This window comes from Euprymna scolopes, chromosome 7 (assembly GCF_053919585.1).
Source record: "Euprymna scolopes isolate OS-2025 chromosome 7, ASM5391958v1, whole genome shotgun sequence".
Classification (NCBI taxonomy): Eukaryota; Metazoa; Mollusca; class Cephalopoda; order Sepiida; family Sepiolidae; genus Euprymna; species Euprymna scolopes.
In genome coordinates this window covers 26,645,783-26,668,905 of record NC_136488.1, presented here as the reverse complement: position 1 = coordinate 26,668,905, position 23,123 = coordinate 26,645,783, and the positions used below count along the sequence as shown (strand labels likewise).

The following is a 23,123-nucleotide window of genomic DNA, read 5'->3' as shown; positions in this document are numbered from 1 at the left end:
TGGGCCGTCTCAAGAACACATGAGTATATGGAGCAATTTATTTTTATATATATGATGACTATATATATATATGTAAAAATGACTAGAAAATACTTTTATCTGAAAAGGTTTTATTCATTCCATATGACGTTTTTTGTATTACTGTCAGCTTCACTTCTGAGTCATGTCACCTCATAGATAAGACGTCACGGAGAAATTGTAAGGTTTTGCCTTTCTGTTCATCACATACATTTTTATCTTTCTTCTTCTTAAAAAAAGCCAACGGGAAAAAGAAACTTTCACAGCGAAGACACCATTGACAAGGAAAAGAAATAAAAAATAAGATGGAAAAGAGACAGAGATGAAAATCGGCAATGAAAATCGATTTCTGATGACTGCTAGACAGGATGAAGCGGACTTTAAAATAAGTCTCTAAAATTTTCAAAACTCCTCTCTGAAAACAGTTAGTGGGAGAGACCGGAAGCAGGGACTGTATGTAAAAATCACGATCGAAATGGAGAAAGGAGGAGGTTCGCTTAAGCCAGAAACCAGCACAGAGAGAGAGAGAGAGAGAGAGAGAGAGAGAGAGAGAGAGAGAGAGAGAGAGAGAGAGAGAGAGAGAGAGATTAGCATAAATCTGGGACTATAATCATAGGACTGCTTGAATGTTATGTTTTCGGACATTTTGCAGCATAGACAACAAGATGAAAATGTGTTTAAAAAACATATATATAACCCATAATCGTTACCAAACACAGGATATGTTAATCTTCTAACTATCTGGATATTTTTTGTGTGTTTTAACTTATTTAATAGCGTTTATTTGCTTTTAAACATAAGTAATGCGGAGTCTTAAGTTTGAACAAGAAAAAAATATCTACATAAGACATTCATGTGGAGGTTTCGGTAATTGCCCAAAAAGCGATAGAAACCTATTCAATAAAATTCACCAATCGTGCAAAAATGTAAAGACGGCTCGATAAGAACTTATTTAACTTATTTGACTAGAAAATGATCATGTTATAGTCAGCCGTGAAGCAGTTTCGCGGTATTGTGCCCCATAGACGGGTAGTTCTCGGGGGGAAAAAACTTTGCTCATGGAATTTTAGTTTAGTTTTAGGCAGAGATAGCGAGTAAGGGAAATTGTTAACAGTGGTTGTAGCTAGACAAGTGTAGAAAAACTATAAACAAAGAAAATGTCTTTGGCCCTCGTGGCTTTTTAATTGTATTTTACGACACCCACGTTATTAACAAATTAATACATGCTATTCTTGACAGCATTAAGTTAAATTCTCTACCCACGCGTTGCTAAAATTTGAATATGAGCTACTCTAATTCTTCACCATTAATTCATATTCTTCCCAAATTGACAACTTTAAGGGTTTAGGTTTAGAAATAAGCATGCATCCATATACATTAGTGTTAGGACGATTAAGCAGAATTGGAATTGAGAATCGGAAAAATCAGAACTTTTTAAAGTATTGGAATCAGTATAGGAATTGGAAAAAAATTTGTGCTTATTTTTTCGGCAGTCAAAGCGAATATGTTAACTGTTTATTTTAACTATTTATTCTCTTGTTTGTTTGTTTGTTTTTTTAACTTAATTTTCTGTTTTGCTGATAAATAGTTATTGATTTTAAACTACTAATGGAATTTGAATCTATATAACACTCTATAAGTGTATTTTACATTTACAAAAATACACGCATAAATGTTTTTTTTTTTTTACAGAAATTTGAAAAATAATTAAAAAAATAACTCTACTGTTAAATATTTCGAGATTCTAAAACAATCAGAATTGGTAATTGTATCGGCATCAGAAAATATTGGAATCGTCCTATCATTATCATTTACTAATTCTTTATATCTAACAGCAATTATTATTCATTCAGTGGGGTCAAACCATGAACTCACCAAAAATATCCTACATTCTGGTCAGCCGCTGGACCTAAGTTACTTAACTTCCAATAAGTATCACACATTCAAATGTGTCATTCAATAATGGATGTTTGTCTATTGGAATGACGGAATGACGAGAATAATCTGATCATCTTAGAGGGATGATGGATGACATACACAGACTTGTGGGGCAAAGGTTGCGCAATCCTTACCACTCCTGTCCTGAGTTGGCACTGCTTGATTTCAGTGGCAAGGAAAAATCCAGGATGACAGGAAACAATGCCGAGATAAGTGGAGAGCACATACAGCACTTGGTATTCCCAAATGATCACCTATTTTTGTACTGAACTGTGGTACTAACCCTAATGCAGGTTTAATTGGCTTCCTCCAAAGGAGGAAGTTTTATGGGTGTATGAAATTCACAAGCAGTCCCTCGTCATATTTTATCTCCATCAGGGGAAATAATGACGTTAGGGTTTTGCAGCTTTTGCAGGGCGGTGTCGACGTTCCTCTACTTACAGTGTATGATATTCTTAAATTAGTCACTCATCTGGTATTCCTAAATTGGTCACCCTTCTGGTACTGACCAGGCTCAACATTGCTTAACTTCGCTAATCTAGTGCGAACTGATGTCTCAACATGATTATGCTATATTGACCAGGCTCAGTGATGCTTAACTTAGTGTTAGTGTGATTATGCCGTATATTTAATATTACACACACACACACACACACACACACACACACACAATTTGAAAACTGCAACAAACAAAACCATAATCATTCTCTTTACCTTGTGGAATTCCACTGTTTTCAACTTTTGGTTCCGTAACAGCAATGCTGTCATCTTCCAAATAATAAAAGATTTGACATGATCTCACTCTGTAGAATTCTTGTGGGGATTCATGTATTGTCTCTTTGAAATAGCAGAAAAATCTAAGGACCTGTAAAACAAAGGAAAGAGATGAGTTTATCATGCTACTAATCTATGTATGTATGTATGTATGTATGTATGTATGTATCCAATTACTACAGTTTATAGATCACTTTCTCAACTATATTGTGAAAAAAATATTCTAGTAAAAAATATAATAAATGTATAACTTAATTCGTAATGCTGCAATATGTATATATTTTTTTTTAATTCGATTTTTTTTTTTTATAATCAATTCTTAATGCTGCACTTTTTTAAACCCCTTATTTAAAGCTTTCCACAAAAACAATCTTTAGTGCTAAGAATATAGAAACGCTCCTATCTTCCATATTTCTAGTAACGACAGTATTATCCTAATGCTATAAGTGTGTGCGTTTAGATTAACTTTTTTTTTTTCATACAATGTAACATTCCACCTTCTGGTGCATCTTTATATTGCTGAAACATGAAAATAACAACCAAGATGAGAATTGTAGTCCAAACAATCCATACAATACACATCATCAATCCTTATCTCAAAAATTCTGAAACCTGCACCATGTGTGTGTGTATATATGTATGTGTATGTTTGGGGTGGAGAGGGCTCCCTTAAGCCGTGGTGAAGGCAACCTTTCTAGGAGAAGCAAATCTCTGATTTAAAAAACCATAAAGTGGGAGACCAGTCTCGCATTAAGCTGGTCTGCAGTTTAACTTGTTGCTGGCTATCTTGCTCTTGCTTGTTGCTGGATCTCAACATTTTGAACCGAGAGAAAGACTTAGCTGTCGTACAAAGCTAAGACTCTGTAACATCATCGGGGTATAGATACTCTCTCAGGCATTTGTCTATTAAAATGGTCCTGTGGCAATGGAAGTCATTTTGGGGCTCATAGACTTTAAGTGTCTGAGGGAGTGGCACTCGTCTGACAAGACGTTGCAATCATCATGTATGTATCCATCTATTTACCTTCCATATTATAAATCTATCTATCTATCCATCGAGTTTGGTTTGTTGGTTAACAACATATCAACCTCATATGGGTAATTTAATATGGAAAACACGATGCGCATTGTAAACGATTTATGACATACAATAAATAAAACTCAATTTACTATGTTACCTATTGACGACCACCACCACCACCACCAACAACAATAATAATAACAACAACAATAATAATGATGATAATAATAATAATAACAACAACAACAATAATAATGATGATGAAAATAATAATAATAATAATGATGATGAAAATAATAATAATAATAATAACAACAACAATAATAATGATGATGAAAATAATAATAATAATAATAATAATGATGATGAAAATAATAATAATAACAACAACAATAATGATGATGATGAAAATAATAATAATAATAATAACAACAATAATAATGATGATGAAAATAATAATAATAATAACAACAACAATAATAATGATGATGAAAATAATAATAATTATAATGATGATGAAAATAATAACAACAGCAATAACAATGATGATGAAAATAATAATAATAATAATATAATTTATAAACAAATAAACTAGTATAAATTAAAATGTGTGCGAAAAACATCTAAATTAAAACTAGGTCAATTTCTAAAACAAAGAAAAGAAGGACTCATCCTCTCTAAAAACAAACGAAAAAGGGTGTGAATTAGAGGTCAAATGAACCTATACCTGATAAATGTGCGACCATTGGCCGCGATAAATTGGTGTGTGAATGAATAACAAAGAATCTGAATGGCTAACTAGCAAACTTAGCAACACGGCGATATATAAAAACACAAACTAACATCGTTTTCATGTAATAGCCTGTAAATCCTCGCAAAGATGAAACCATAAAAATTTTATATAGCTTAATTACCACATATATTTTCAAAACTTGCAGTATCTCCACTTATATATAAAAGGCAATGTGTGCGTGTGTGTGAGAGAGAGAGAGAGAGAGAGTGTGTGTGTGTGTGTGTGTGTGTGTGTGTGTGTGTGTGTGTGTGTGTGTGTGTGTGTGTGTGTGTTCCCTATGGACTCCAAAACTGTTGGGCCGATTTTTATAAAATTTCACACAAATGTACTTTATGTTCTTCAGAGTGTTCTTAGATAGGTTTTGTAGCGGAATGCCTCCAATAAGTATCGAAAATCAATAATCGAAAAAATCTGATTAATAAAGGGACAGTTCTATTTTGATCAAACTTAACACTCTTTACAGCCTAACATCGCAAGTGCATTAGAGAAGTTTAACTACCATACAAGCAGAAGGGTCCAATGTATAAAATCAACAATAAGCTATTTGATATGATGGGGGCACGTTTGAAATGGATGTTTCTGTTTAGAGCACAATTGAACCATAATCTGTGACTTGCATTTCAAACTTTAATTCAAGCCATTATATTAAAATAATTTTATAAAATCAACAGTAGATTCACTACAATCAAATGTAGACGACAAGGTATTGTGGGCTAAGTCACTGCAGAGAGATATGTGAAGTCCCCTGTGGGTCCCCGACTAGAACAGGCAATCAACTTTTAAGAAAGAAATAATGTGTTGTAACAAGTCTAAGCCAACTGAAATAATAGATGTACAAAGTAGGTGAAAAAATGTCCAAATTTTATAATATATAAGACAAATTCCAGGAAACACTCGTTACTACTTTGTTTTATCAACTGACGTCAGTGGGATAAATGCTGAGAGTAAAAGGCCTGTTTTTTTTCACACTGAAACGAAAATAGTATTCACTTCAGAGATGTTCATTAAAATACTGTCTGTGAGATTCAACATTTTTAGTATGTAAAAATTACTTCCTGTAAAAATATACATAATTTTCTTTGTTTATTGAGCAGTATACTGATCTGATATCTCTAATCATGGTTTCATTAGTGCTCTAGAGGCTGCCTTAGTTTCATTATATTTTGTCCCATTACTTACAATGTTGATGGGAAAAATTATAGAGTTGTTTTAAATAGTAGCAACATATATTTGCAAAATACTCCAGATCTGTAATAGTTAATATTGTTAAATCATTATTTTATGTTCAATACAGGCAACGCTAGGACACTGGTTCTGCTAGGAGTTACTAAATCCAATATCTAAAGTCAATGTTTTGGTAATCAAAGTTTTTATATAAATCTGCAAATGTGACAAGTATGAACAAAAATGGGATTTGATTGGTTTAGAAAGTTTCACTTTGTGTTTGAAATTATTTCGAATGACCAAATACTTTATATTGCTTTACCTCTTTTTACTTAATAACCAGCACGGTTACTCAGCATTGCCTGAAGCAAAAGTGTGACATAGCTTCTATCTCTCTCTCTTTCCCCCTCTCTTGTTTTTCCTTTTTCCCCTTTTCGTCCCCCTCTTTCTTCTTTGCCCAGCTCATTCCTCTTTCTTGACATACACACATTTAACTCAAGTCTCCATAAGGGAAATAACTCTGTGAAAAATAATCGGAATTACCTCCCTTTAGATGATAACATTAAAAGATATGTACGTCTTAATAACATTAAATGACATAAATGTTTATTTGATCACTAGATAAGGATTATTTTTAAAATTCATATGGGTTTATACTGATTAAAACAGCAACTTTGTGGGTGCTTGTGTATTTTTCAAGTTTTAGCTGAACATACAGACATTTGCCCTTTATATAATAGGTGATTCTGCACTTATGCATTGAGTTTTTTATCCTCCATCCATAAAAAAAATATGATTTGAGAAAAGATAATTTGGATTCCTTTTGGTAAATAATAATGGATGTGATAGCCTTTTACTGCTTCCATCTCAACAGATAATTATGTTCAACTTCCCTTCTCCTTTGTTCCTTTACTTTTTGCTAATAAGGCATCACTTATTGAGGCTCAAAACCACTCGAGGATAAGGGTTAATGAGATGGATTGATTGTCAGTTGAATGATGAAGAATATTATAAAAGGGTTGAAAACGATAAACATAAGGAACAAAATTTGATTAATTATGAGAACAGTTTATGACAAGTATTTGTTGACATTGGATTTGAGGACTACGATATTCTAGTCTGCAAAGAAGCAGTCCCATGGTAATGTATTCTATGGGTGGGATATTTTTGTAAAGAAATTGTTCATGGAAATCATACCTGATACTTTGTAAACGGAAGAGGAAAGGACAGTTTGGAGAATGGTTTCTTTAGGTGTTTTAATTTGAGCGAGGTAATTCTGAGATGAGCTGATTTCAAAGAAATATTTTCAGTGAAAAAGGTTCATAGGGCTTATAATTAAATGTGAGAAAACGGGAGACACGTTATACGATAAACAAAAACAAAATAATGAGTTCTGAAGGTATATATTCACAAAAGAGAAAACATAGAATGTTCGTGAAGATTTTACAATGCTTATAAAATCAAAGAGCATTCATTTGTTGAGATATCGAAAAAAGCCAAAGTTGATAATTTAAGTATTGTGTGTTCCGGGACAGAAAATCGTAATGAAAACTTCTCTGATGAATTATATTTCATTAAAAGTTGTTAATAAGAATCAATGTTCATTGTTTTTTATATTAGAAAGAAAATTTAGAGATTAATGTTAAGACTATTTCAGTGACTAAGTTGCTTTTAAATGAGCAGACGATAACTAAGATACAAGCCGTGTGTGTGTGTGTGTGTGTGTGTGTGTGTGTGTGTGTGTGTGTGTGTGTGTGTGTGTGTGTGTGTGTGTGTGATACTTTGTAAGTATGTGTATGCGTGAGTTGACATTCCAGGAGGCTCAAAGCCCAACAAAAGGGCGCCAAGGACACTGGTCCATGGATTCCGGTTCAACTGGTTTAAGGGATTGAAATGGCTCCCAGAAAGATCATTTTAAATAAATTCAGAAAGTTCTCTGATTGGTCCAAAATATAATTATTTGTTTTTATTCAGTATAGTGTATACATAAACGAGTTTAGTAATTTCATTTTGGACGCCGAGATGTAAACATCAACGGCTACAAAAGTTTTTTTCAGCTGTAGTAGAGAGACGAATTCTTGCTGTGAATGTCTTACAAAGAGGAACCAGAGATTAAAGTTTAGTTGTCTGTCTTTACCTGACCTTATTTGTAACCTAGTTATTCCTTGAACAACTTTCAGGACCTGATCCATCAACTTTAAGCTTTTGTAATTAATTCGTAACTGTTTCTTTTTAATGAGTCACAACATATAAAAGATAAAAGCCACTCAAGGACAAGATCTAATGAGATAGATTGTCAGTTGAATTATGAAGAATACGATGAACTGAATTAACAAAATTTGATTACTTAGGGGTACGGTTTGTGACTAGCATTGGGTTGGCCAAAAAATGTGTTCGTATTTTGAATGTCATCCTTCCAACCAACTAAAAATCGTTTTATGTTTCTATTCTTCAAATCCTTTATTTTGTGAAGCGAATATGTTGACATGAGTGTGTAATAAGTCTCCGAGCAGAGAAGTTCTTAGAATTTTTCTTGCATTTCAAACATTCAAATAGAAGATCAGGCGAAGCACTAATAACATCTGATACTTTTTTACTACCAAATAAGAAAAAAAAGGCTACAGAAACCTACATAAATATTTGCCATATGTATGGGGAGAATGCTGTTAGAAAACGGGTGTGCCAAAAATGGTTTTCTCAATTCCAAAGAAGACATTTTCCAGTTATAGATGTTTCTCATTCTGACTGATGATCAACATTAACCAAGTAAAAGGCGTAGTTGAACAAGATTGCTGTTTGACAACCAAACAAATCACAGACATGGTCAAGATTATAGTGTACGAATAATGCCAATTTCGTTAAGTAGAGAAATAAAGAGAAACTCGCATGGTCCCCTTTGTCAAGAAATGAATATACAAAATTTGTCAAAATTATATTTACAACCAATGGTTCGACAAAAAAATTCCACTAGTTCAACAAGATACACCTGAAGAAGTTCAGAGGTTACATCAACCGAAATGTCATGAAAATAATATTCAAAATAAGAATAGTTGTCTGAAGAATCAAAATAATATGAATAATAAATCCTTATCTTAAAAATTCAAAAATGTAAATTTATCTACTTGTCACGTGTGTGTTATAATGATATAACGGAATTTCCATGAACAAGGTTTGTTTCTAAAAACCTACCATCTGTAGAAACATTGTCACAAGAATGTTTCTTTGAGAGCTACAAAATGGTTGTTTTTAAATCCAATGCAAATATATACTTTTCATAAACTGTCCTCAAGAGTCATCAAATTTTGTTCATTCCATTTATATGTTCAATCTTCTCATAATATTCTTCATCATTCAACTGACATTGTATTGATTTCGTTAACAATTATACATGAATTACTTTTAGGTTTGATAAGTATTTTCATTTAATCATTAGTAAATAATAAAGAAATATAGCTTTGACATTAATATCACCAAAGTGATGCAGACTTTCACATGAAAGTTCACAGTATATCACTTTGTCATACGCACTCTCTTTCAAAACAAGCCAAATGTTGCTCCTTTTTTCTTCAATGGCATTGTTTGCATAAAAAGTCTTCAACTTTATGGGTCCTACACTATCACTAAAACTCCAACCTCTGTCCCATCGCCAAAATATTGCATCCGTATGCCTGTTTTACAAGTATTTTAATAACATATGCTCTGGTGAACTCATAGTATTTTTACCCCCTCGATGTACATCTTCTCGATTAACTTCACAACCAACAAAATCTCACCCTACACCATAGAAATCCTTCGATGCCGAAATGCCTTCTATTCTAATAATTTTTTTTCCGCCACAAACTTCTAGACTTCCAGTTTCTTGCTTCCCTAATTGTTCTTGCATGCAGAAATTTAAATGCAGACAAATATCTCGCTGCTCAACCTAGTGTAACTGTAGACATGGTACCAAATAGTAAGCCTTTACGTCCAAGTGGCACTGTGCCTTGTTGAGGTGAAAAAGAGTAAAAAAAGAAAAAGATTAATCCGACAAAAAGGCATAAAGATTAAGACAATAATTTGCAAACTAGTTTAGAGTGTAATTGTCTGTATTTATAATAATAAAGGGTTGGGTTCGAGACTCCTAAAAAACGATTCTCCAGTTCGATACAAAACACCTGATGAAGGCTGGAGGGCAAAACGGCCGAAACGTTGTGACAATAACAACCAAGATGAGGAAGTCCGTCCGACAATCTCAATCACTAGTTTAGAGTGTGTTTTTCATTCTTGTATCATGTTTCATCATAACTTTCACTAACTTCAGATTCTTTTAACGTCATATCATCTGAGAGTACCCAATACTCTAAATGTATCATTCAACTGACAATCTGTCCATCCCATGACATTTATCCTCAAGTAGTTTTTAGCCTTAATATGTAATGACACATTAGTAAAAAAAATAAAGAAAGAAAGAACCCAAGCCGTAATGGATAAAGTACATGGATAAAGTACATGGTAAAATTGTAATGTTACACACTTCTGGAGGTTGAAGGTTCAATCTTCAGTGCAGGTGACACTCGAAAATACAATTGTGAATTAATTAGGATTTCTAACAATAGTGGTGTTGTAAAAATATAGGATACTCTCTGGGGTGATTAATTTTCAAGAGGGAGCCCACCTTCTATGTAGCAGCCTTGGCAATGTCATTGTTGTGCTCAGTATTGTAAGAATAACACTCAAGATGAAAACAGTCGTCCAGATAAGCAAAATAATCCAATAAGATTTGCGTTTTGTAATTAGGAAAAGTCGTTTATGCATGTTATATGAAAACAACCCAATGAATATTTCTGTAATTACAAGGCTTTTCAAGTAAGAATACAAAATGGCGACGCTGATCTGTTCTTTCTGAATAATAAAATACACCCCCATATACTTTAAAAAAAAATACACCAGAGAAAAGGAGGAATTTACATCTAGTAACATATGTTAGAAGCAACGGAGCAAGTGAAAGATAAAAGGAAAATATTTTGTGCAATATTATGGTATACATTTAAATGTAAGAATTTTTTATTGTAAATTATTAATTACCTTATATCCGAAATAGATAGAGAAATGTCGAAAATCTATTTTTTTTATTCAATGTGTATTTTACGTAGTATTATGGTATATATTTAAATGTAAGAACCCTTATCCCTGAGTGGCTTCCGGGCGTTGATAAGTGGTGATCACTGTGTAAAAAAAAAAATAAATAAATAAATAAATGGTTTAATTTTAATTGTAGACATATGAAATTAATTATCTGATAACCGAGATAAATAGAGACATGGGAAATTTTATTTTTTTAATTAAGGGCGTAAGCTCACGCTTCTGTTTAGATCTGTAAGGAAAATATATCGAATTTAATTGTATTTCTTAATAACGTGAAATGCATTATGCTTATGTGAATAACCTAATGCAAGGACAAAAAGGGAAGAAATCGTTAGTCAAAATCAAATATTGATTTATCAGGTGCAATACTTTAAAAATCTAACTTCGAGAATCCGATTGACTTTTCTTTATATATTAGATATGCATACGCATAATACACACACACAAATTTATATATTAGATTTTTAGCTCAATAAAAATTGACTTATTTGAAATTATACTCGTTGACTTAGAATTAATGCTTTACGTTAAATTTATGCTAAAATTTTGCACTAAATACTAATCTATATTAATCCTATTAACCCCTAAATGTGCATCGAACAGATATCAAAATTCCTGTTTCGTTGTGCCTTATCATAACAAAGGTCCACACAAAATTTCAGCTAGATCGGTCCAGTAGTTTCGGAGAAAAAGTGGAACGGACAGAGACAGTGTAAGAGAAATATAATATCTTTCTGTCCCCCTCTCCCTCTCTCTCTCTCTCTCTCTCTCTCTCTCTCTCTCTCTCTCTATATATATATATATATATATATATATATATATATATATATATATATATATATATATATATATGTGTGTGTGTGTGTGTGAGAGATATATATAGTGATAGATAGATAGATAGATAGATAGATAGATAGATATGTATATGGGTTCTCATAGTATTTATTTCTTTGTCATCTTTGATTTGTGAGACTTTATTAACGTTTTGCTGTCACATAAAAAAAAAGCTCCAGATTGTTTTCGTGATAATAACACGAATTACCGGTGATAAAAGTTGTCTTGATATCTACTCGCATTAATAAAAGATCAATAAAATACCTAATTGATCAATAGCAAATAATGGTGAACGCATTTCTTTTTATTTGTAACGACAGTACGAATCATATGAAACCGATATTATCAGTGAAAGAAAATGAAAGAATTTTCTTATTTGAAGAAACACTAAAAGAATCAGAATCAAAAAGCAAAAATAGGGAATAAGAGCGAAAAGTTCTTGGATTTCTTTGGCAGAGTACACATAACAAAGACCTTGGCCTTCGAACCAAGATCAAAGTGTAGTATCTGTTCTTCAGATGCTACACTTCAATTTCTTGTTCTCTGTCAGTGGAGGAGAAATCCTTCACGACTGAGGCAATTTTTATTTTGATTCCTTTTCTCTACTTTAAAAAAAAAATGACCCTGGTGTCTAACTCTGTTCCGTGTTTACTTTTTGTCTGTTTTTTTTTGTTTTTTTTAATGGAAATCGCTCGAGACAAGACGTGAAGACACTTCATATAAGGAGCTAACCAGAATGAAAGATGATTATTGCAAAGACAGGGGATGCCTATTGACTTTAGTTTTGAAAAGACTAACGTAGGAGGAAAACATTGAGTAGGAGGAAAACATTGAGTAGGAAGTTTCACCTTGCAGTTCTTCGAAAGAAGCTACTGGAATAAGAAGCTATATAACAATGAGGTATTAAAACAGTGAATTGATGGAAACCACTAAATAGCAGGAAATAGATCAAACACTCCTGAGAAACACATACCACTAGACCAACAACACACATACCATAGTAGCATTTATTAAAAAAAAAAGTCTGAGACTAGTAACATTGTATTTGTGAGAAAGAGATTACACAGGAGAAGGATGGGAGACAATAAAATTAGGGATACATTTCTGCAACTTTATCAAGAATCCTCAAATGGGACTAAGATTGGCAGCCTAAATATAGCAAAAGTACTACATGGGCTGATAGTAAATTTGTAGAGATAGAGAATAGCCTCGGGTGCGAGAAAGAGTTTAGAACAATAGAGAGAACCGAAAGTTTTATAAACCTGAAGGAAGTAACGTAACATTACAACAGACAAACGCATGACATCGATTTTTTTTTTTAGCTAAATGATTTTTCTTTTGATAATCTGCATAAAAGTTGATATAAAGGTTATTATTCAACATTAGTTCAAAGCGAATTGAATTTGCTGTAAAACATAATTTCTGTTTTCCTGTTGTTGTTTTTTTTTTTTTTTTTTTTTTTGCCAATAAAAATAATACGTAAATATGTGTTTATCATAGTTACTTATTCTCTTATGACAATGTTATGTGACATTCTTTCCACGAAATTTCACAAATAGTTTTCTTTGTACTTAGCTAAAAACCGGTAAAGGTTAGATAAAGGTGAAAATTGGCATACCCAGGTATGTACCAACATCGTTTTATGAACGAGTAGAAATCGTATAAGATTAAAATATATTTAAACAATGTATTTATGAACTAATAACGTGAATACAAGCAAACAAGGTCCCAAAATTACATGTTGAAAAAAAAATATCACATTTTGTACAAACATAGGCTTCGAATAGAAAAAAAAAGATGCAACTAGAAAAATAACACTCAAATAGAAACTACATGATAGGTTTCCAACTACGTCCATAGATTAATAATTATTTTCCACGATAAAAATAAACCATCGTTGGAATCCAACGTTTTTTCTATAAAAATAAGGGATCAAGCAGTAAAGGTCAGTCAGTGTAGGCACAGAGGAATGCAAAAGACTATAAACTTGCATATGATCACACACACACACACACACACACACACACAGCCATTATAATGAGCAATTAACTCACACAATGTAGCTGTCATGCACACATTAGAAATTAACATGTTCCTATTGTTTTATTGTGTGTATATATAACTTAAGAATAATTAAATTTCAAAAAGGGTCGTTGATAGTGCTCAATCAAAGAGAGCAAATTATAGTTTTTATTTTTCTTTCTGTAAATGCAGCCATATCTTCCTATGATGTTGCAGACCGTTTCGATCATAATTGATCTCATCAGGCGAGGAAATTTAAAAATTAAAAAGGTTCAATTAAAAAGGTGGGTTTTATTTATTCTATTTTTATTTCTTCGAAGTTTTTCATTTTTATTTATGTTATTCTTCTTTTTTCTGTTTGTTACCTTTCGTTTTTATATCTTCCTTTTCTTCTTTCTTTTGTGAAATTTTTTTTCTTTTGCGTTTTTCTTTCTTTACTTTCTTCTCATTTTAATTGTTTTATTTATTTGAATCCTTCATTCTTTCTTTTTTCATCTTCTTTTTGTATAATTCCTTCCCCCCCTTCCTTTTTTATTTTTTATTTTATATTTTCTCTTTCGTTGTTCCTCTTTTTTTTTCATCTTTTAAAAAATGATTTCCTTTAATTTTATTTATTGCGGACTATTACCCTCATCGTTTTTAGTTGTTGTTTCACAATGTTTCGGCCAACTATTCCTTCGTCAGGTGGTGCGACGGGGTAGGAACTCCGAATCTCACAGCAATACTGCCTTCCATAGTTGTTGTCGTCTCATCACGTTTTTGACCAAGTAAGTCTCTGGCCGGCTTTGAGTAGGATTGAAACCGCTATCTTCAGACAATTCTCACCTGGAACCGTAGAGATTCAATGTCTCTATCCACTGCGCCACGGCCCCCGAAGGTGGATCAAGGTTGAATTTTTTTATCTTATAAATTCATGTTTATTTATTATCTGATCTTCCATGGTCGAGTCCGTACCGAATGGTATATATATTATTTAATTGGAGTGCTTCAGCCATTATTTGTATTAGTCTGCAATAGTTTAGATAACATTTTATTATATATATTATTTAATTGGAATTAATTATTGAGATGAGTATTATTTATTCATTTTATTTACTGCGGACTATTATCCTCATCTTTTTTTAGTGGATTTGTGTTTATTTATTTATTTATTTTTGTAACACATCACAGAAATTGTAATCTCGGGTGACGCCGGATAACCCTGCTAATAAAACGAGTGAATCGCTAAAACAATGCTAAAAATCAAATGGGGTAGATTGGTACCCTCTTTCTTTCTCTTTCGTTTGAATTTGCTTTCCTCTTCACTTCTCATTCCTCAAATCAAGTAAAACTCACAGAAAGATGTTAAAGTATTTTCAACTAATGAAATTTTTTTTTTTTACATGGAGTTCACCACTTATCAAGGCCCAACGGCCACTCAGGGATAAGGGTTATTGTGTGTACAGTAATCAAAGGGATAGTGTAGTAATAGTATTGGAGAATTGGTAAGGTGTCATTACTTAGGGGGGGGGGTCATCAGGAATTTGTTTGTGTTGGACTTGAAGACATCCAGGTTGAAGTCGGGAGGGAAACAGGCAAGCGGAACAGAGTTCCACAGGCGTGCAGTTCTAAGAAAGAAGCTTTGTTCATGGAATCTACGTTTTGATTTAGGCACAGATAGAGAGTGGGGAAAATTATTGACAGTGTTTTTTGAAAAAGATTGGCGAGGGGGGACCAGAGAATGGAGCTCAGACGAGCACTTACCATGGAAATAACGATAGAACAACGACAGGCTCACTACGTCTCTTCTGTGGGAGAGAGGTTGCAGGGTAGAGAAAAGGGCATCCCCCACCAAGCCATGAAGTCTATTTTGTACTCTGTCAAGACAGGATAGGCTGTTTTTAGCAGCTCCCGCCCAGATGTGGCAGCAGTACTCCACCTTGGACGTACTTGGCTCTTATATAGATAGAGAATTGCATCATTAGTGAGATATCTTCTGGAGCGGTAGAAGGATCCCACCATTTTCCCAGCGACCTTGGCCACAGACTTGATGCATGTGTTCCATTTAAGATCAGGTGTAAATGTCAAACCCAGGAGCTTATCAAAACCTGGGGCCTCCCCTAGACGAGAGCCATCCATTTCAATTGATGCCAGATGGGGATCAGAGCGTTTATGATGTAGAGATAGGAGCCTTTAAAAGTAACACGTATATGTAAAAGTAGTGAGTCAGTGCAAACTTAGAAATTCTGATAAGACTTGGCCAACAAAATCAATTTTCTCCAGAATTCTCCAGCTGGCGCAGGACGTCTGGCCTTTGGTCAGAGAAGACTGAAAGGACTTGATGACTCCGATACAAGCTTTCTCCAATTTGCATACATTCCTACACACTAACAACAGGGAGGTGACGATGGCTCAGTTGTTGTCAACTTGGGTGTGCCAGGTTCGAATTTCACAGAAACACTTTCACTTAGAAACATTGGCAACCTTCACTTAGTTCATCCTGTAGGTACTCGGTATATTTCTAGAAAGAATTCTTAATAGAAAGATATCAGGAAACAAATGCCAGCAAAATCTTCCGGAATGCTCCTGCTGTTGCTTCTCCTCCTTCCCCTCCTCCACCACCACGACAACAAAGCTCACAGTATTAATGCTGGAGTCCCTAAGGAGCCCATCCTGGGCTCAACTCTCTTCCTGATCTACATCAATGATCTCCCAAATCACATCCTAAGATCATTCATAGACATTTATGCTGCCAACACTACCATCTATGGCAACACTTCAAAAGCCATAAATGATCAAGATCTCTCGGATTCTCTCTCCTCTGATCTTGAGCATGTGGTGCAATGAAGAAACGGGTGGCTGGTTAATTTTAATGCATCTAAAACCAAGCTTCTATCAATGCTCTGATCTCCGTCTGGCATAAATTGAAATGAATGGCTCTTGCCTTGAAAAGGCTCAATGTTTTGACAAGTTTTGGGGTCTGACCTTTACTCCTGATCTGAAATGAAATGCGTACATCATATCTGTTGCCAAGGTTGCTGGAAAAATAGTGGGGTCATTCTACCAGTCCAATAGATATCTAACTGCTGATGCAATTCTCTACTTGTATAAAAGTCAAATACGTCATCGGATGGAGTACTGTTGCCACAATGCTACATCTGGGCAAAAGCTGATAGAAGACCTTATCCTGCCTTGAGTTCAAAATAAACTTCGTAGCCTAGTAGGAGATGTCCTTTTCTCTTCTCTGCAAACTTTTTCGCACAGAAGAGATGTTGCAAGCCTGTTTCTGCTCTATCATTATTTTCATGGCAAGTGCTCGTCTGAGCTTCAATCTATGGTCCCCTTAACAAACTTTCATGACAAACATTCATCTAACCAATATCAATAATTCTCCCCACTCTTTATCTTTGCCTAAACCTAAGTCTAGTTCCGTGAGCAAAGCTTCTTTCTTAGAACTGAACGCCTGTGGAACTCTTTTTCGTTTCCCTACTTTCCAACTAACTACAATATGGTCGTCTTCAAGTCCATTGTAAATAAGTTCTTGATAAGCCGTCCCTTAAGTAATCCAATTTTCACTACTGACAATTACTACGATAGTGTCCCATTGACTACCCTCATTAATCATCCTTGAGTGGCCTACGGGCCTTGATAAGTGGTGACTTCTTTAAAAAAAAAAACGAAAACAACAAAAAAGACTCGCAACAGTCAAGAGAACAGAAACGAATTGCTGTTCATAGCTACACACGCATTACCAAGACCATGCCACAATACTAGCAAAACATACTCTACAGGAGAGAGAGCATATTTTTACTCTGAAATGTATTTCTTATTTTAAAACTTTTAATGGATGAATACATGAAATGTTTTACATGAAAAAATTAAGAAAATAAGACTATAATAATTTTGGTGCATTTGACACTTATAGAAAACAGCAATTCTTTCTCCTTTGTCATAAACATCGCTCATGAAATGTGAGGAATAAAGGACAGAATTAGAGAAGCGAGAATTATGAGACTGGCGAAAGAAAACCGAAGGTCCACTTTCTTCCATAACCTGCATTTTTTTTTTTTTTTTTTGAAGTTACTGGAATAAGAAACTGTATTATTATGAGATATCTGGACAGAAAATAAAAAAGGCATCCAGACCAATGAGTCAAACGAGCTAGAACAAAGCAAGCAGGGAATAAATCAGACAATTCTGAACAGCATATATGATAAAAATACTTATACAAAAGACTGAGACTAGTAACATCACGTCAGTGAGAGAGAGAGAGAGAGAGAGAGAGAGAGTGCAAAGAAGAAGAAGAAGAAGAAGAAGAAAAAGTACAAGAAATCAAATTATGGATATGCATTAATTACTTGATTAATTTTAACATGGAGGAAGAGGAGGGGTGGGAGACAGTTTATTATTAAACTAAACTGATCCTTCTGGTTTTAATATTTTCTGAGTTTTTTGGGGTTTTTTAACGACCTCTAATTTTTTTATTTTACGACATGTTAAGGGAGGAGGAATGTATCATGTTTGTCTACCATATATTGTGAAAAAAAATATAATGAAATAAAGATTCTATGATCGATTTAAAAAATATCACTGTTGCAAAGAGACTTCAGTGTTTGATCCGTTTTTACAAATGGCTTTTCAAATATACAGCAGGAAGGATAATTTTTATCTTTATTCTTTTCTTAAGATTTTATCTCCAATAAATGTAATAATCTGAAGATTAAGAAAAAAAATGCATCTCTGCAGAATAAGGACAGTACTAGCGGTCGACATTGTCCAGACAGTTTACGTAAAACGCCATAAGGTGCTGAACAAAAGTTTTGCTATTAAAAAAAAATTTTTCTTTTTTTTTGCTCAAACGCTGATCAATTTTTTTAATGAAAAATATATTATTTCTATTATTACGAAGATAATTCAAAGAAAAATGAACTGAAAAATGAAAACAATATTTCTTTTTTGTTGTTATGGAGAAAATTGAATGAATAATTATTGGACAATTTTTATGAAACTTTAGGAAAATTAAAATTAATATAAAGAAAAAATACTCATTGTAAGGTAAGTTTCATTAATAAATATTTTTTGAATACAAAACAAATGATAGCAAACAAAACACTTTTAAAAAGAATTTTTTGTTATGATTGTTTTTTTGTTCAAATAAATAAATATATATATATTACACACACACATACAGGGTGGAAAGATAAAATTGTCGCCATAGAAAAGCCGACATGATTTCAGTTTGATGAAAACCGTTTTCTTTGGGGTTTTTTTTTTTTTTTTTTGCTTACCATCTACTAGTTTGCCAGTTGTATACAAATCCTAAGAGCGATAGGAGCCTTCTATCATGTCTGACAGTAACACAATGTTCTACGAGCGAGATCGGAGATGCACCACTGTACAACTCGTGCTCTATACCAATCTAAGTTATGACAACAGGAACTATTGCCAGCATCCTCAAAATGCATTGCTAGATTGCCACAAATAACAGGGACGTGCCCAGGGTGATGAAAACAAAGTTTCGGCCACAGTTATGTCTTTGGTGTGGTTTCAAGTGAGGGCCACATCATGCCACCTCATATCTTTGAAGTTGGCTTGAAGGTCAACATCAAAGTGTACCTGGATGTGCTGAAGAGTGTGGTGATCCCTTAGTGCAATCAGGTGGCCGCTGGCTGACCCTGAGTGTGCCAGCAAGACTGGCGCCGGCCCAAAAGTCCAAAGAGATCCAGGCTTGTCTTCAGAAGGACTGCTACAACTTTGTACTCTTCTCTCACTGCCCCCTCCTCCACCGACCTGAACTCATTAGACTATTTTGCTTGCATGCTCGGCATTGCCCGGGTGTTTGGAGGTGTGTGATGAGCAAAAAAAAAAAATATTTAAAAAATGGTAGTAGGCAGGCAGGCAGGCTCGAACCTGCACCGCAAAGAAGGAAAAGAGAGTGTAAGAAAAAAAAACGTGACGTCTTTGCTATTGCATCCATCGCCAAACCGGAAGTGACAAAGGTTTAAATTAAGGCTAGTCAAAAAGAGGGGATGACTTTCGAAAATATCAGCGAAAAAAAGCGACCTCACCCTGTAGAAAAATACCCAGTTGTGGGTGAAGGAATTAATGTTTTTAGCTAATTTTTCAATATTTGTCGTCCGAAGGGTCGAGCTTCAAAACGATACCAATATCGTGTGAAAATTCGTCGCCTCTGTGAAAAGTTTTAGGCAGACATACATACATACATACATACATACGTATAAACAGACAGGTAAGATTTATATTATAGAAGATGATAGCAAATAAAAGTTTTCTTAAATGACGTTGGCTGCTGCGATTTTAGTGGATCAGTGTTTCGGCACTTTTTGGCGTAATATGTAAACTACGAGTAAAATTTTAACGATAGTTTTATTCTGGCTAAGTACCAAAAAAAAAAAAATTCTATAATCGATTAAAAAAATTGCGACTGCAAAAAAGCTTCAGGTTTTGATCCGCTTTTACAAATATCTTTTCAAATATCGAGCAGGAATTATTTATTTTTATTTTTACTTTTTAATCATCTGAAGATTTTATCTTCAGTAGATGCAATAATCCAAAGATTTAAAAAAATTTTTTTTTTTAAATAGGAGCTCGTATGAAGAAAATCTTGAGAAATATTAATTCGGAAGTGCCTTCTAAAAATTGAACATTAACTTTGAAAAATTTTATTTTTATCATCTGAAAATTTGGTATTCTCTCACTCCTGTACAGGGTTCAAAAGAGAATCGCCAACCTGATAGGTCCTGAACTGCCATCTAGGCTTCAACCTCTGTCCCATTGACGAAATGTTGCATCCCTCTGCCTGTTCTACAAGTACTTTAATAGTGAGTACTCCAACGAACTATAAGCACATGTACCTCCTTGATGTGAATACCCCGACAAACCCGACAAGCAGCAAGACCCCACCCCTACACGCTAGAGATCCCTAGATATAAGAAAGCCTTCTACTTCAATAGTTTCTTCCCCAGAACTGCTAGATTTTGGAACTCCCTTACGGAATTCTGCTTTCACAACTGTACTGATATGCAGAAGTTCAAGAGTAATGTGAACAGACATCTCCCTACATAATATCGTTGCAACTTGTATCCTCAATAGTAGCCCCCAATATCAAAGTGGCACTGTGCCTTGTTTGGGGTGAAAATGGAATTTTAAAAAAATAAATAAATAAAAAGTGGACTCTTCTTCTTTATCTTTACAAATCTACTATCAGACCGTGCTAATCCTAACATTCTTCTGGAGGTTTAAGGTTCAATCCTCAGTGTGGATGATACTAAAAATACAACTGCAAACGATTTAAGACTTCAACATTGTCATGGCTGATGGAACAAGCACATGCTACCCTCGTAGATTAAATAAAGAGTTCTGTTCAAAATTCTGTGCAAATTTCTGAGTTTGACAGAAATATTACCAAGTTCGACAAGATACACTTGAAGAAGGTCGGAGGTTACATAGGCTGAAACATTGTGAGTCCGAAGAATCCAAATAATTATTTATAATTATTACAATATTGGTTTGTAGCAGTAATTATTTTGTTCTGTTTATCAATTATAATTGATTACTGATCAACCATTTTACAAGAATAACTTTAAAATACATACGATGATGAGGAAGCTTTGAGGGAGTATAAGGTTACTCCTTATTAGTCTCAGAGAAACTCTGGTAATACCTGTCAACTCCCATCTATGTATTGAATAGAATTTGGGACATCGTTAGGCAAGATCTTCTTTTTACTCATCCAACCAACCTGAAAAGCATCTTTCTCAACATTTTCTACTTTTTTTTCTGTCTCCCCTATCTTTCAACCCTTTCAACTATTTAAACACTTCTTGCAATCGTCCGGGCTCCAAATTCCTGACTAACCCTGCAAGCAGCAAAATCCCACTCCTTCACTATTGAGATCACTAGATGCCAAAAAGTTTTCTATTCAAATAAATTTTCCCTTCGGAGTGCTAGACTTCAGAACCCCCTTCCCTTTTTCTGCTTCCCTGACTCTACTGACATGCAGAAGCTTAAATGTAATGTGAACAGACATCTTGCTACTCAACTCCCAACAATCCCTTGTATATCCAAGTGATAATACACCTTATTTGTAGAGTAAAAAGAAAAAATCATCCTTGTTGAGCTGGCTTATTCTGTTAGCCAAGATGTATGGTCCATTATCTTGTCCAGCTTGAGAAAGTCCACGCTCTTGTCTTGCCTTCTCGACCTTTCAAAAAGGGTTATTGCTAATCGCCTGAGACACCTCTAACAAAGAATGCTAATGGCGCTATTCAGGCATTGTTTGCAAACTAGAGTGCCTTTCCGTAACGGCACTAGTTTTACAATTCTTACTTTATCTGGCCCTTATGTTTGTTTTCACCGTGGAAAGGAGATAAACATTCCAATCGTCTTAGGCATGACACAAAACTGCATCCAATGATGAGACTCCAATTTAAAACATTTTAGAGTATGGAGTCACCCCCTCAGTTAACACTACTCCCACGTCCACTCCCACCTGGGGGGAGGTACTTTATCAGAGCCAAATTTATGGATTAAATACAAACTATAGTTTACAGAATATTTGTTTACAAAATATAAGCCTACAAAATAAATTAATCTACAAACCAGTCGTTATATAAAACATATGTACGATATGGACTCAACAATGGCTAAGCGCCACATCCTGGGCGAGTTGAACTGGTTTCCTCTGAAGGAAGAAGTCTCAAGGGAATATCAAATTCACAAGGGGTCCTCAGTCGCATGTATATCATCATCAGAGGAGATGTCGATGTTAGGTTTTTTTAGTTATTGGAGGAAAGTGGCAACATCATCCTACATACAGCGCCTGGTATTTCCAAATGGCCACCTATCTGTTACTGACCAGGCTCAACGTTGCTTAACTTTGGTGGTCTAACAGAAACTGATGTGTCAACGTGTTTATGCCGTATACTTAGTAAGGGTGTACATGCCATAAAATCCAAGAACCAACCTGCCAACATTTTGCAAGGAAGCAGTGCAGAAAAAGAACAAAAAATAATTTAAAAAAAACTGTTTACAAAAACCTAAGTGAAGTATCATTCTATTTACTGATAAACGTGTCCAATAGCTGACCCTAACCGGGGTTGCAAGACTTAATAAATATTTGAAACCAAATCTTTCATAGGCCAAATTGATAACTAGCCAAATTGCCACAAACAAAAAAGCCAAACTGAAAAAGCGTAAAATATATAAACATTTATATATTTTTCACGTCATTATCATTTTTGTGTGCTTGTGTAGATTGGTGATGTTTTAAACCGACGCATTTCATATATACTTATATATTGAAGAGTTTCGCTCCCAAATATTTGTGTTTAGTTTATTCTAGTATTACCTCCTTTTTGGGGGTCTGACCATAGCATATTGTACACTTATTTCCAGTGGGTTTCGTTGTAGGGTGAGCTTGAATCTACAAACTAT

The 23,123-nt window shown here is 34.2% G+C and overlaps 1 protein-coding gene across 2 annotated transcripts in view; it reads right to left on the bottom strand.

The window, feature by feature from the left end:
- The window catches only part of LOC145279665 (EF-hand domain-containing protein 1-like), a 208,936-nt gene that overhangs the window by 93,375 nt on the left and 92,438 nt on the right, over nt 1–23,123 (bottom strand). For both annotated transcript variants that reach the window (XM_080130919.1, XM_080130918.1), the window contains exon 3: nt 2,671–2,821. In XM_080130919.1, the coding sequence (XP_079987045.1) occupies nt 2,671–2,821 (151 nt within the window). The remainder of the gene's footprint in view (nt 1–2,670; nt 2,822–23,123) is intronic.